The 14147-nt window shown below is 40.1% G+C and overlaps 1 protein-coding gene across 2 annotated transcripts in view; it reads right to left on the bottom strand.

Moving 5' to 3' along the window:
- Window positions 1-779: 779 nt before the first annotated feature.
- Window positions 780-14147, bottom strand: part of LAPTM4B (lysosomal protein transmembrane 4 beta) — a 73558-nt gene continuing 60190 nt past the window's right edge. For both annotated transcript variants that reach the window (XM_065668667.1, XM_065668661.1), the window contains one exon: window positions 780-2828. In XM_065668667.1, coding sequence (XP_065524739.1) covers window positions 2754-2828 — 75 coding nt within the window. In that variant the 3' untranslated portion in view covers window positions 780-2753. The remainder of the gene's footprint in view (window positions 2829-14147) is intronic.

The following is a 14147-nucleotide window of genomic DNA, read 5'->3' as shown; positions in this document are numbered from 1 at the left end:
AAAAAGCTGTGGTGTGAATTTCTGAGCATTAGACATGGAAAATTAATTCAACAACTGAGGATAAAAACCCTTCAGCTGGATTTCATGTCTCTTCATGCAACACAGGGAGCCTAGTTTTTCTTTGGAAGAGGGGGAACTCATTTCCCACAAGGGTCGTCTGTACAGCTGAACTTACATTACTCTTATCACCTCCCTCCTACCTGTCACCAGCTGCCTCAGCTGTCTATCTACAGTACATTTAGGAAGGTCATGGTCTGGTACCATAACCTTCCTGCCCTCATTAACTCAAACTGGACAAACTCCAAAAGGTATTAGGAGTACTGGCAGCACACATCTACTCGCACTTACACACGTATGGTATGTATGAAGAAGTCTTGATTTTTTAGCAAGACAAGCTAAAGCCTACATCAATTTCATGTGAATTAGTACAACATTATCCCTATAATGATGTGGCAAAAAAGAAGCCCCAGCTTTCTGTGCAGTTCAGGATAGCCCTGTTCTGCTTCACACACTTCATCAGACCTGGAAAACTGCCTGCAGTTCTGGACAGTGAGCTAAAAGCTTGAATTATCTCTTGGTTTTATTGTACAATAAATTATAGAACTTACTGGTCTATTCTCCATTACACAGAATGGAGGGAAAGCTGGCAAATGGACTGGTGAGTAGACTGAAAAACTGTTGTTTAGGTCATTTACAAAGAAAATCTGGCCATGTCAGATTGATTGGGCAGGAATTTGCATATGTTTGTGCTTGGAAGACCAGCAAAGTGATTTCCATAGTTTTGAGGAAACATCCTTTTATTGTAGAGAAGTTTGTGTACACAGATGCAATGTATTTACAACTGGCTTTTCTCAAGCAGACAACTGTTTGAAACCCTTCACAAATCTGTCAAGAATGAAAGAAAATGAAGCTCAGAAGCCCAGCCAGCCAGCCCAACCCCCAAATTCAGATTCATTCCCAAAGATAACTGTAATGAGATAATAATACGTGGAGTTATTCTGAAGGAAGCAACAGCACTGTGACAGAGATCAACAGATGGACTTCAGGATTGGTTCAGTCAAAAGCATTGCTTAGTTTGTTCTCAAAGTAGATGAACCCCAAAGTAAAATTCCAACAAGCCAGTGGGGATCTGCCTTTCCCAGGGGTGTGGAAGAGGCAGGCAAAAAGAATCTGGCCTCTGCAAGGACAGGTCACAGTTGCAATCTCCATGTAGAGAAGTTGTTGTTCCTGTGTTCCCCTGGAAAGCTCTTTTTTCCAGAAAAAGGCAGGAAAAATTGTACTCTTGTTCAGTCTGCACAATGGAGTCAGTGCACTGAGGGCGAGAACGCATGTCCTCCTTAGGGAGGGTGTGAACTCACATGCCAGCCCAGCCACAGGAGAGACAGCATCGAGGTTTCTTCTGGTGCCCCTTCGCACTGTGGCTCAGCTCTGCACTGCCCTTTACCTGGGGTGGTGTGCAATGGCCTCAGTCTAGCTTCAACCTGTTCAATCACCCCAAACGCAGAGGAGACAACACAGAGGGCAACGAAAAGAGGTAGAGACACACATTATATTCCCTTCCTTGTTCCTTTTCAATTAAAAGTAGAACCTTCATCAGCAACAAAAAGTTACATGTGCAGGAGGCACTTCTCCGGGGAATAAATAAATACCTCACACAAGCATTCATGGATGGATGAGTCCCACGGGAAAGATTCCCAGCACAACCAGTTCAGTCATAAAAGGAATCTAAAATCTCCACGCCGATGTATATGAGAAACATGCAAAACATTTCGGTTGATACTTGAGGAAGTTACATGCATAAATTTCCCATAGGTTGGGAACATATATCTTAGAATCTGCATAATTTAGTTCACACTCAGCAGAACATTGTGATATTTACAGGCACATTCCAATGGAAAAACATTTGCATATCGAGTGCGAAAGTTGCAGCTTTGTCACCTAACCATGGGACTCTAAAAGTAGGGATTTTGTGACCTCAGAATAGTATTTGTGAGGTTCATGGGAAGGAAAAAGGTGTACAGGCAGGAAAAGAAAATTACAAAAAGTCGGTAAGAACTCTTTTTTTTTCAGTGTTAAAATGTTTGTAAGCTGGGACAAGGTGAGTCCATGTAGACCACAAGTTCTGGCTTGTTACACATCACAGCGTGCTCTGTCTGCTCTTATTTCCCACACTTTTTCTTCCCAATTAAATTTGTTTCCCATTAGCCAGGTTGATAAGCATATGGATAGCGCTTGAGAATCATTCTTCTTCTTGCAGTCATCATCCTTTATAGCGTCACAACTTAATAAATCCCTGCAGAACAGGAATGAAGTGGAATGTCACTGTTTCGGACTTGGTCTGTATTCTGAAGGTGAAGGTGGGCATCTGAGAAATACATTTGTAACGCTTTGGAAGGTTCACAAATTAAAAAAAAAGTAAGTTACACTCTCAGCGTGATTGGGAATGCAAAGTTCTATGTTCTCTATCAACCACTGCATGTCAGACATGGTGGAAAAAGCTATTCAGTGACTACCCTAACCGTAGCACTACCAAGAATTGTTCTGAAAGTAGTTCACTAGTTTCTGAAACACTGCTGCAGCAAATTATTAAAACTATCTACAGAATTTTAATGATACAATTTAGTTTTCAATATGTCAGGAAAACAGCATTGTATAACCCATAGAGGTTATATCCTGGAAGTGGAATTGTCAAACTATTGCTCCAATGTCTGAAAAGTAAAGCTATCCTCCCTAGGTACACAGCACTCTCTCACTTATGCTGATACATAAGGTGGTGGTGGATCTTTTGCAGCTCCATTCACAGGATCATCATAAGGTGGCAACAGGACCTGCAAGAAAGGAAAAAAAGGTTATATTTTTTTAAAAAGAAGCTATCTGATAAAATTTACAGAAAAGAAAACCCTTATGGCCTTGGCCTAAAAAAATTGTAAAAAAAGAGTAAATTAGTAAGCAGGAGCAGACAGAAATCTTGTTGGACACAAGAGGAATTTTTTTTCACGTGAAGAACAGTTAGCCATTGAAATAATCTTCTCAGGGATGTGGTGTACTCCCAATGTTGGAAACTTAAGATTTGGCTGGACAGGGTGCTGGGCCATCTAGTCTAAGTCATGCTTTGCCAAGAAAGGTTGGACCAGCTAATCCGTGATGTATCATCCAACTTGGTATTCTGTCATTCTTGGTTAAGTCAAGGAGATCAGTTCAATGATCTAATGTGCTGAAGAAAGGACTTTTAACAGAAAACTAATAATGTCACTACTCTTGGTGGTTTCCAAGACTTACTGATTTATGGAAGTGACTGCCAGTTTGTTCATGAGCAGCAGAATTCTGTGTAAACAATTCAATTTCAGTCAAATAATTTACATTTAAGTTCTATGCAAAATGTTGCATAGAAAAGCAAAACAAAGCTACAGGAAATTATAAAAGATTAAGCAAAGAAGGAGGAGGCATCTTGCCTTATAGCTAATGTGACAAGATGAATGAGGAAACTGCATTGTCATCTCACAGGTCACAGCACTGAGTGACAGATAATGACCTCTGAGGGACTGTGTGTTTTTAAAGGGGTATCATCGATGGCCTTTCTTGTTTCTGGAGCACTGGATGAATGCTTTGGTATCTATAGCAGTGACAGGACAAGGGGTAACGGGTTAAAACTTGAACAGGGGAAGTTTCGATTGGATATAAGGAGGAAATTCTTTCCTGTTAGGGTGGTGAGGCACTGGAATTGGTTGCCCAGGGAGGTTGTGAGTGCTCCACCCCTGGCAGTGTTCAAGGCCAGGTTGGATGAAGCCTTGGGTGGGATGGTTTAGTGTGAGGTGTCCCTGCCCATGGCAAGGGGGTTGGAACTAGATGATCTTGAGGTCCTTTCCAACCCTAACTATTCTATGATTCTATGAAAATGAAACACTGTTGGTTTGAAGTTCCTCCTTTTCAATTTGTGTGACTGTTTTAATTATGAAGGAAAATGTGATTTCTCCTCATTTCTCACTGACTCCAGTGACAGCTTGATTTCAGCCAAAGATCATTCATTGATGGTACGTGAATTTGTTCAGCCTGGTAGTGACAGTAGCTGCTTATTCTGCAGCAATCCTCTGTCAAGAGTGCTTAAATTATGTCTTCTGGAGGAGTGCTTGAACTGCTAAGCCAGAGTGAGAAAAGTCCCGGAAACCTCTCTTCCTGAGCTCTCCCTGGAATAGCTAATAATTACTCTGGGGAGGGGATAAAAAAAGAAAGTGGAGAACAAATTACACAATGTCTAAATAAATCTCCAGTTTTGTGCTTCTGGGGCACTCAGCCATAAGAAGGAAGACCTACATTCCCAAAAGCACTTCAGTGAATACTTAAACATCTGATAGAAATTAGGGCAGCTTTAATCATATACCATCCCCATTCATAGGAGTCCAGGCAGCTTCCTAGGACATGGGAGATGCAAGTTCAGGCCACACTGGGCAGAAAAGAGATTGGAAGCAAGATTTCTACTTCTTTAGGCAAGAAAGCTAGCTATTATGCAATTTTTGATGGCACCAGCACTAACATTAATTAGCTTGCTTGTGAAAAGGCAAAGGAGCACTTGGTCTGTGAATCCCAGCAGGGACTGAGGATAAAATAGATGCCTGAAAGAAGAATGAGTGTATGTTCCCTAAAATATCTCAATATTGTGTAAGAATATCAGTTGTAATGCATTGGCAGATATTTTATGCAGCTGAAGATCAATTATTCATGATGGAATTTCCAGATTTAGCATTACTGCTTCTTGGTCATTGAAAAGTACATAAAGCTGATTGTCTAAACATGCATAGGGAAAATCCTGATCTCAATAAAGTCAATGGAAGCCTCACCATGAGAGAATGTCACCCATTCCTGAAGAAGTTGATAAACCTGCCTGCAAAGAAGCATCTGTACTCAGCCATTCTGAACCTCATCCACAACATAACAAAATCAGTGGGAACCTTTCTATAGATTTAAATAGACTTTGGATCATGGTTTTGTAGGATAGTTCCACAGTTTTGTAGGATAGTTCACAATCATGCTTATGCGAGTTTACAGACGTGTTGATGAGCATGTATTCAAGTACATCTGCGCATGTTTGTTAGATTACAGAATGGCTACCTTGGCATCTGCAGCCCTTAATCAAAAAAGTTTCATTATTTAGAAAAGGAAATTGTTAGGCCATCACTCTTTATTAATACCATATGCTTGAGCTTGTAAATACAATACACTATGCACACTATATAATAAAAAAACCCTTGTATTGAACAGCATTTAATAGATCATGTCAGCTTTAAAGGCTGCAAACAGTTCACAGCAGACTAATCTAGTGAAATTAGGACAACACAGAGTTCAAATAAACATTGTGATAAAAAATAATAAACATATTTTGCAATGTAACTTTGGGGAATCAAACCGCTAAAGCATGTAAACTGTGAAAAACACTACAGTTGAGAGCCTCTTCCTAGTACTGATCATTAGTTTAATAATAGGGTTTCTAGTAAAATCCTTGTGTTACTAAAAAGGCACTAGTTTCTCAAATGTACATGTTCATTAGTTGATTATGAACCCATATAATTTGTAATTAAATCTGCTCTACAGATGACTCTGAAAATGAATCGAGTTCACTTTGTGAAGATTTAGCTGTCTTACCAAACTTTTGTAATCCTAAGCCCCAAACTGTGGTCTATTTCTTTCAGGTTCAGAGTCCATCAGGTGTGATAAGAAATGACAGCAGATGCAATCCAAAAAGCTGTCCATCTTCCAGGTCTATGAGCTGGTTAATAAAGGACAATACCTCTTCCTGCGCTCTGATCATCTTTTAGGTCAACGTGTGCTAAGACTACTGTAGTTACATCAGTATTATTACTTCAGCATTGAGGTTGTTGTCATTCACAGAGGGTCTACTAGAGGATTTACTGAGATGAGTAAGTTTCTTCGTTCCCTTCACTCCAGTATGAAACAAAATCTGTTCGGTAGTAGAACAGCCTTCTGGCGAGTTTTCTACCTCCTCGGAAGTGGGCACTCTGATTTGCTCTATGGACCCAAAGCTCTTACATGGGTCCATGGCCCCAAGAACCCTTGAGGTCCTTTCCAACCCTAACTATTCTATGATTCTATGATTCTGTGAAAATACAAAATTAATTACATAATCAGTGAGTCCAGTGCTCTTTGTTATACATAGTACTGAAGGAAATAGCTGCCACCTGGTGCCTTGGGTCTCCAGCACAGAGCTGTGCTGAGATCTGGATTTCTGAGCATTTTAATCAAAAAACACTCCTTAACTTTACATTTTCCTCTGTAATCCCAGAGTTCTCACAAGAAACCCACATTGTCAAACTTGACAGGGAAATGCTGCAAAGACAGGATTACTCTCAGCCTTTCCTGCGTACAGAGTGAAGCAATGAGCCAGCGATAGCTGTTTATGTGCACAGAAATCTTGTGTTTTCCCCAGGTGATCTCCATAATATTTGCGTAGTCAAGAACCCAACAGAACACGAGGGCTGTTGGGACTATTTTGAACTGAACAGGTGGTCACATCAGCAGCCTTCCCTCCAGAGCTGTCTGTAGACTCACTGCTAGCTTCACTGCAGCTGAGCTGGGTTAGATTGCAGTTAATGGCTCCTCAAAGCACTGCAGCTGTGGGAGGAAATTCCACTCCTCTTGGCTGTGTGAGTGACATGAGAGCAAGAAAATAAACATGAAATTAGTAAATGTGATTGTGCACCATTAAACACTCTCCAAAATGGTATTGGATTGGTACAAGTGGGTTGGTCTCATGGAATCATTGAGGTGAAATGAACCCAGAGGACTGGTGCAACTAGGCATGTGCTGTTTAAAACCTCTTCTTTCAGTTGTGCTGTCTCTGAACCTGGTGCATCAGCGCTGTGCTGCACCAAGGAGAAAATTCTTCCTGAATTAGAAGAAAGGTGTGTGGTGACTACTTCAGCCTGCAGCTGTGTCAGCATTCGTCCCAGCACCAGGCCAGGGGCTGCATGTGGGGCAGAGGCTCCTGTATGAGGAAATAGCTGTGGTTCAGCACTTTTACCTGTGAAAGAGTCCAGCACTGGCTTTAGTATGCTGTCACCATCTGCTTACCACTACTCACTCTGTGGTTACTCTCTCTCCTTTGTTAAGTAAACAGAGTGTAACTCTGAACTCACTGACACTCTGTATGTGAGCTGTGTGAAAGAAAAGGCTCCTTTTGCCCTCTCTCCCTTTCCTCCCCATGTATTCGCATGGGTGTCCCATAAAGATTCCTGGTATGGGTTTGAGTGTCTGAAACATAAAGATCACTTCTGCAGAGGAATGATGTGTAATGCATACATAGCTGTGGTGAAGAGGTTGGGATAAACATTACCAGGCATAGGCTGAAACTTCTGCAAATATATATTTAGTTCATACATATTTCCACGATTTAGTCCCTGTCTCATACAGTCATATGAAAGTTTCATCCAAGAGAGCTTTAAATCTGTCTTAAGGTTTCCCAATACCTTTTAAGATGTTTCAAATAATATGCCCGATTCACAAATGGGAGATCTTCCTAAACACAAAGTCCAGCACTTTGACAAAACTCAAAGGTCAGCGAGAGGACCAGGATTAAATTGCGGTGGTGATGGCCCTAATTCCTCTCAACTACTCATGGTCACCTGTCCCTATCTATATACTGTGTATTGACGCAGCGTGAAGTCCTTCAGCATAAAGGACTGGAGTTTTATTGAGAAGCTAAAGTTTGAGAAAGCATCCTGAACACTCACTGCAACAATCCGCACCTTCCATAGACATTTCGAATCTGTAGCTTTTTTGGCATTATCAAATGCATTTCTGTTCTAGAAGGTGTTAGAGGAAAGTATGCTACAGCTGTCTAGAAGCGTTTGTTTCTAACAAGCCATCAGCAAGGTGTTTTGCCATGGTGACATATAGCTGCCAGACAAAATGCTGTTCAAACTCAAAGCTGCTATGTGACAACTGTACCATTCTACACAGTGAAGAACACAAATGGCTGTGGAAAGAAGTGATCCAAAGCTCTCTGGAGACACAGGAAGATTTCTGTTGAGTTCAGTGAGTTTTGGATGAGACTATCAAGAATGTAGAAATACTCAATTAGTCAAATATTGACATTTACTCATACAGGACTAAGCACATTTTCTTTACAAATGTCCTAAATACCAAACAGATCTAAGAGTTTGAGTTCAAACAGCAATAATGGCAGCAATATGAGGAAACTCATACGTAAGCTGAAGAAAGAAAATTTTCTACTGGAAGTTCAGGTAAATGTGGAATCAGCTGCAAATGCACAGAGTGACTATTAAAAGTCAATTCCACTCCAGAAAAAAACACCTTTGGGCCAAGATTAATTTCAGGCTGTTTGAATATACAAGTATTTGCCTCTATTTCTTCTTAGGCATATTTCTAAGCAATGTTTTTAAAAACTTGTTCTCCAAAACTAAATTAACGAGGATGTAGAAAATAAATGACAAATGCTTATATTAACTGAATATGTTATAGCTTTTGGCAAACCTGTATGGTAATTATTTCTTCCAGAAAAGGTCATCATGTATCATGTGGTTTATAATAGAGAGATGCTTATGTAATACAATTATTCAAACCACTTGGATGACAACAGCTAAGTCAGGACCAGGATTCCTCATGAGTCAGTTCTGGATTATTTCTATGTATCATACAACAAGAGTGCTTATCACAAAATGCCTAAATGGTGCTGGGAGCAAAGCCCAGCACCCAGGGCTCCCTGTCCCACTTAAGCACCTAACCTGTCCATGGGGTTACATAGTCACACTTTCTCCTATTTTCTTTCTTTCCCCATGGATTCTTGCACACTTGGCTTCACTGTGACAATGGGAAGGTGGAAAATGGTTCTTCCAACCTGACTGAAAACCTTGTGTCTGGAGCATTCATATGGCAAGAGCTGTGGGTTGAACCCTCTTTGTTTGGGAGCCCCTACAGCTCTGATCTCAAGAGTCTCTGTGCAATGCTTTTCTCACCAGACAACTAGTCATGTCAGCTCCTCCATTGGCTGCATACTAAAGGATGATGTTAAAATGCTACATGGTTCTTAAATACAGTTATAGGGGTTGTGAAAGAAGTCAGGAACTTCTGTCCTTTGGATTTTAGGTATCTTGTAGTACTGACCCCTGCAACCATCTAATCTTCCAAACTTGCTTGCTGGTCTACTGATAAAAAGCCAGAATGTCTTTTCACAGGGATCCCTGAGTTCCAAAAATAGGGGTCCTTCGTACCTACGTTTTGTAGTAACTTGCCAGTGACAACTCAAACACACTGTAAACATTAGTCCCAGAGCATCCAGGGGAACTAACATGCAGTTTTCCCAATTCACAACAAACAAGCAAATGTGGTGCCTAGGAAGCAAAATGCATCGGTTGCCCTTGCGGATGTTGTACCCTGGGGATACCATGGACCTAAAATATGCATATTTTTGTTCTTCATGAATTATTTTAGACTGCATCCATTCTAATTAGGTTCTTATATAAGACTGAGTAGTGAGTTTCTGTTTATTTTTCCAGTTTCTGAATTCACCCTTTGGCTCAGTGACTGGCTTCCATTTTATGTGTCGGGAGAGCATAACGTACTGCCTGAATAACTATGCTGGTTTATGTCCCAGGCATTTACCTGGTTCCATTAAACCATGCTGAGATTTAAAATTAACACAAGAGAATGGAAAACCACTCTGATCCAGATTTTCATATCAGATATTTTGGTATAAATTCAATGATTGAAATTCTAATGAAATTCTCTTTTCCTTAAGATTTTTGTAAAGTGTTAACCTTTTCAACAGTGAACAGTTAAGAGCTGAGATAATTCAGGTTTTATCATATTTTCCCCTTTTGCCAAAATTAACTAAGAAAACTTGATTTAATTGAGAAAAGATGGAAAAATTGTTAAGGGAGAGTAATGTAAAAAATAGTTAAGAGGTAGTCTTAGAGTTGCAATATTTGTAGTTCTAGAGTGGTTGCAGAGCTATTCAAGCTGTCATGGAAGCTGAAGGATGATTATTTAGACTTACAGTTGACAAATGATTAAGTAACAATAATAAAACCACACTGGCTCAAAGCTGAACAGTTAAATTAATTTGAAGGACTTTTACTATACTAATGACATGAGATACCTGGGGTCCCAGCCATGTATTCCACAAACTCTGAGTGCTTTCTTCCATGTTTTGTCCAACATCTTCATTCACCTTACCCTTTGTTTAATATCCTGGTGATAGTTTCTTTGTCTAACTCAAACACTGTTAGGCAAAGGCAGTAATTTTGAATTCTGCTCATTTTACACTTATCTTTTTGTCACTGTTGTGTTCATGCCAGGGAATGCAAGATCAGGACATTGAGGTATTTAAACACAAAAATGTGTGGGGAGTAAACCTGTCAAGTTGTCACTGACAGAACTGTTCAGACAAATAACCTTTGCCAGCAATAAAGTGACTCTAACAGTCATTTGCAAATATTTCCACTGCAGATATTTTCTTGTGATAAGGCATTGTCCCAGGGTTCTTGGGGCCATGGACCCATGTAAGAGCTTTGGGTCCATAGAGCAAATCAGAGTGCCCACTTCCGAGGAGGTAGAAAACTCGCCAGAAGGCTGTTCTACTACCGAACAGATTTTGTTTCATACTGGAGTGAAGGGAACGAAGAAACTTACTCATCTCAGTAAATCCTCTAGTAGACCCTCTGTGAATGACAACAACCTCAATGCTGAAGTAATAATACTGATGTAACTACAGTAGTCTTAGCACACGTTGACCTAAAAGATGATCAGAGCGCAGGAAGAGGTATTGTCCTTTATTAACCAGCTCATAGACCTGGAAGATGGACAGCTTTTTGGATTGCATCTGCTGTCATTTCTTATCACACCTGATGGACTCTGAACCTGAAAGAAATAGACCACAGTTTGGGGCTTAGGATTACAAAAGTTTGGTAAGACAGCTAAATCTTCACAAAGTGAACTCGATTCATTTTCAGAGTCATCTGTAGAGCAGATTTAATTACAAATTATATGGGTTCATAATCAACTAATGAACATGTACATTTGAGAAACTAGTGCCTTTTTAGTAACACAAGGATTTTACTAGAAACCCTATTATTAAACTAATGATCAGTACTAGGAAGAGGCTCTCAACTGTAGTGTTTTTCACAGTTTACATGCTTTAGCGGTTTGATTCCCCAAAGTTACATTGCAAAATATGTTTATTATTTTTTATCACAATGTTTATTTGAACTCTGTGTTGTCCTAATTTCACTAGATTAGTCTGCTGTGAACTGTTTGCAGCCTTTAAAGCTGACATGATCTATTAAATGCTGTTCAATACAAGGGTTTTTTTATTATATAGTGTGCATAGTGTATTGTATTTACAAGCTCAAGCATATGGTATTAATAAAGAGTGATGGCCTAACAATTTCCTTTTCTAAATAATGAAACTTTTTTGATTAAGGGCTGCAGATGCCAAGGTAGCCATTCTGTAATCTAACAAACATGCGCAGATGTACTTGAATACATGCTCATCAACACGTCTGTAAACTCGCATAAGCATGATTGTGAACTATCCTACAAAACTGTGGAACTATCCTACAAAACCATGATCCAAAGTCTATTTAAATCTATAGAAAGGTTCCCACTGATTTTGTTATGTTGTGGATGAGGTTCAGAATGGCTGAGTACAGATGCTTCTTTGCAGGCAGGTTTATCAACTTCTTCAGGAATGGGTGACATTCTCTCATGGTGAGGCTTCCATTGACTTTATTGAGATCAGGATTTTCCCTATGCATGTTTAGACAATCAGCTTTATGTACTTTTCAATGACCAAGAAGCAGTAATGCTAAATCTGGAAATTCCATCATGAATAATTGATCTTCAGCTGCATAAAATATCTGCCAATGCATTACAACTGATATTCTTACACAATATTGAGATATTTTAGGGAACATACACTCATTCTTCTTTCAGGCATCTATTTTATCCTCAGTCCCTGCTGGGATTCACAGACCAAGTGCTCCTTTGCCTTTTCACAAGCAAGCTAATTAATGTTAGTGCTGGTGCCATCAAAAATTGCATAATAGCTAGCTTTCTTGCCTAAAGAAGTAGAAATCTTGCTTCCAATCTCTTTTCTGCCCAGTGTGGCCTGAACTTGCATCTCCCATGTCCTAGGAAGCTGCCTGGACTCCTATGAATGGGGATGGTATATGATTAAAGCTGCCCTAATTTCTATCAGATGTTTAAGTATTCACTGAAGTGCTTTTGGGAATGTAGGTCTTCCTTCTTATGGCTGAGTGCCCCAGAAGCACAAAACTGGAGATTTATTTAGACATTGTGTAATTTGTTCTCCACTTTCTTTTTTTATCCCCTCCCCAGAGTAATTATTAGCTATTCCAGGGAGAGCTCAGGAAGAGAGGTTTCCGGGACTTTTCTCACTCTGGCTTAGCAGTTCAAGCACTCCTCCAGAAGACATAATTTAAGCACTCTTGACAGAGGATTGCTGCAGAATAAGCAGCTACTGTCACTACCAGGCTGAACAAATTCACGTACCATCAATGAATGATCTTTGGCTGAAATCAAGCTGTCACTGGAGTCAGTGAGAAATGAGGAGAAATCACATTTTCCTTCATAATTAAAACAGTCACACAAATTGAAAAGGAGGAACTTCAAACCAACAGTGTTTCATTTTCATAGAATCATAGAATAGTTAGGGTTGGAAAGGACCTCAAGATCATCTAGTTCCAACCCCCTTGCCATGGGCAGGGACACCTCACACTAAACCATCCCACCCAAGGCTTCATCCAACCTGGCCTTGAACACTGCCAGGGGTGGAGCACTCACAACCTCCCTGGGCAACCAATTCCAGTGCCTCACCACCCTAACAGGAAAGAATTTCCTCCTTATATCCAATCTAAACTTCCCCTGATTAAGTTTTAACCCGTTACCCCTTGTCCTGCCACTACAGTCCCTGATGAAGAGTCTCTCCCCAGCATCCCTATAGGCCCCCTTCAGGTACTGGAAGGCTGCTATGAGGTCTCCACGCAGCCTTCTCTTCTCCAGGCTGAACAGCCCCAACTTCCTCAGCCTGTCTTCATACAGGAGGTGCTCCAGTCCCCTGATCATCTTCGTGGCCCTCCTCTGGACTTGTTCCAGCAGTTCCATGTCCTTTTTATGTTGAGGACACCAGAACTGCACACAATACTCCAGGAATTACACGATATCTCCAGGAATCACACAATACTTCCATTTTATGTGAAAAGAAATACGCTTATTAATGTATTCCATGTTCTGTTTCCTGTACCAAGTTTTCTGGAAGTTACTATATATACCGGTTTTATCGAGGCACATTCTTCTAAAGTCTCTAACTTTTCTGTATGTAGGGTGGGAAGAAATTGCGTTTATCGAGAGTTTCTGGAGAAATTTGCTTTGTCTATAATGTGTGCTCAAGAGTTTTTAAGCCCAAAGGCTTTTCAGATGACTCAGAAGTGACTCACCCAAGGTCTTACACTACCTTTAATATTTAATACTTTAAAAATTCAGTTCATAAAATGGAGGTGCAAACTGCACCTTTGGGTCATCTGATCCGGTCATTTCTGAGATAACTTCAGAAAAGTAGGTAATATTTGGCCCTGAAGAACAGTAGATCATGTACACTCCATGGGAGAGATCGACTGAAACAGTCAGGAAGTATTAAAACTAAATCCATTAGAATTCAGTTTTCTCTTTAACGCCTTAACATGAAGACACGCTTTAAATTGACTGTATGAAAAGACTGATAGGCCTCAGGAGAAGAAAGAGCTTTTCCTAGCAGTGAAGAAACTATTATCAGTAGTAGTAGTATTGTTATTACTACTAGTAGTATTATTATTCTGTGGTGAGAAGCACTCAGATGTTGCATACAAGATAAGCACTGAAGAAAGAAGCAGGGATTAGCTTTCATCACATTGCAGCTAAACCACTTGCATGCAGGGACAGCTCTACTGGATCAGGTGAAAGGTCCATTCAGATCACAGCAATTAGTGAAGGATGATAAAAAAGAGAAGTGTAAGCCAGAACAATGAAAGAAATTAAGGAGGAGCAGTACAAACATATATAGTCATGACATGCCCAGAATATTCTTCAAACTGTTAGCAATTTGAACGTCAGGGACTGCT

This window comes from Lathamus discolor, chromosome 2, assembly GCF_037157495.1.
Source record: "Lathamus discolor isolate bLatDis1 chromosome 2, bLatDis1.hap1, whole genome shotgun sequence".
Classification (NCBI taxonomy): domain Eukaryota; kingdom Metazoa; phylum Chordata; class Aves; order Psittaciformes; family Psittacidae; genus Lathamus; species Lathamus discolor.
Note: the sequence above shows the minus strand (reverse complement) of the source record. Positions and strands in the feature narration are given on the sequence as shown.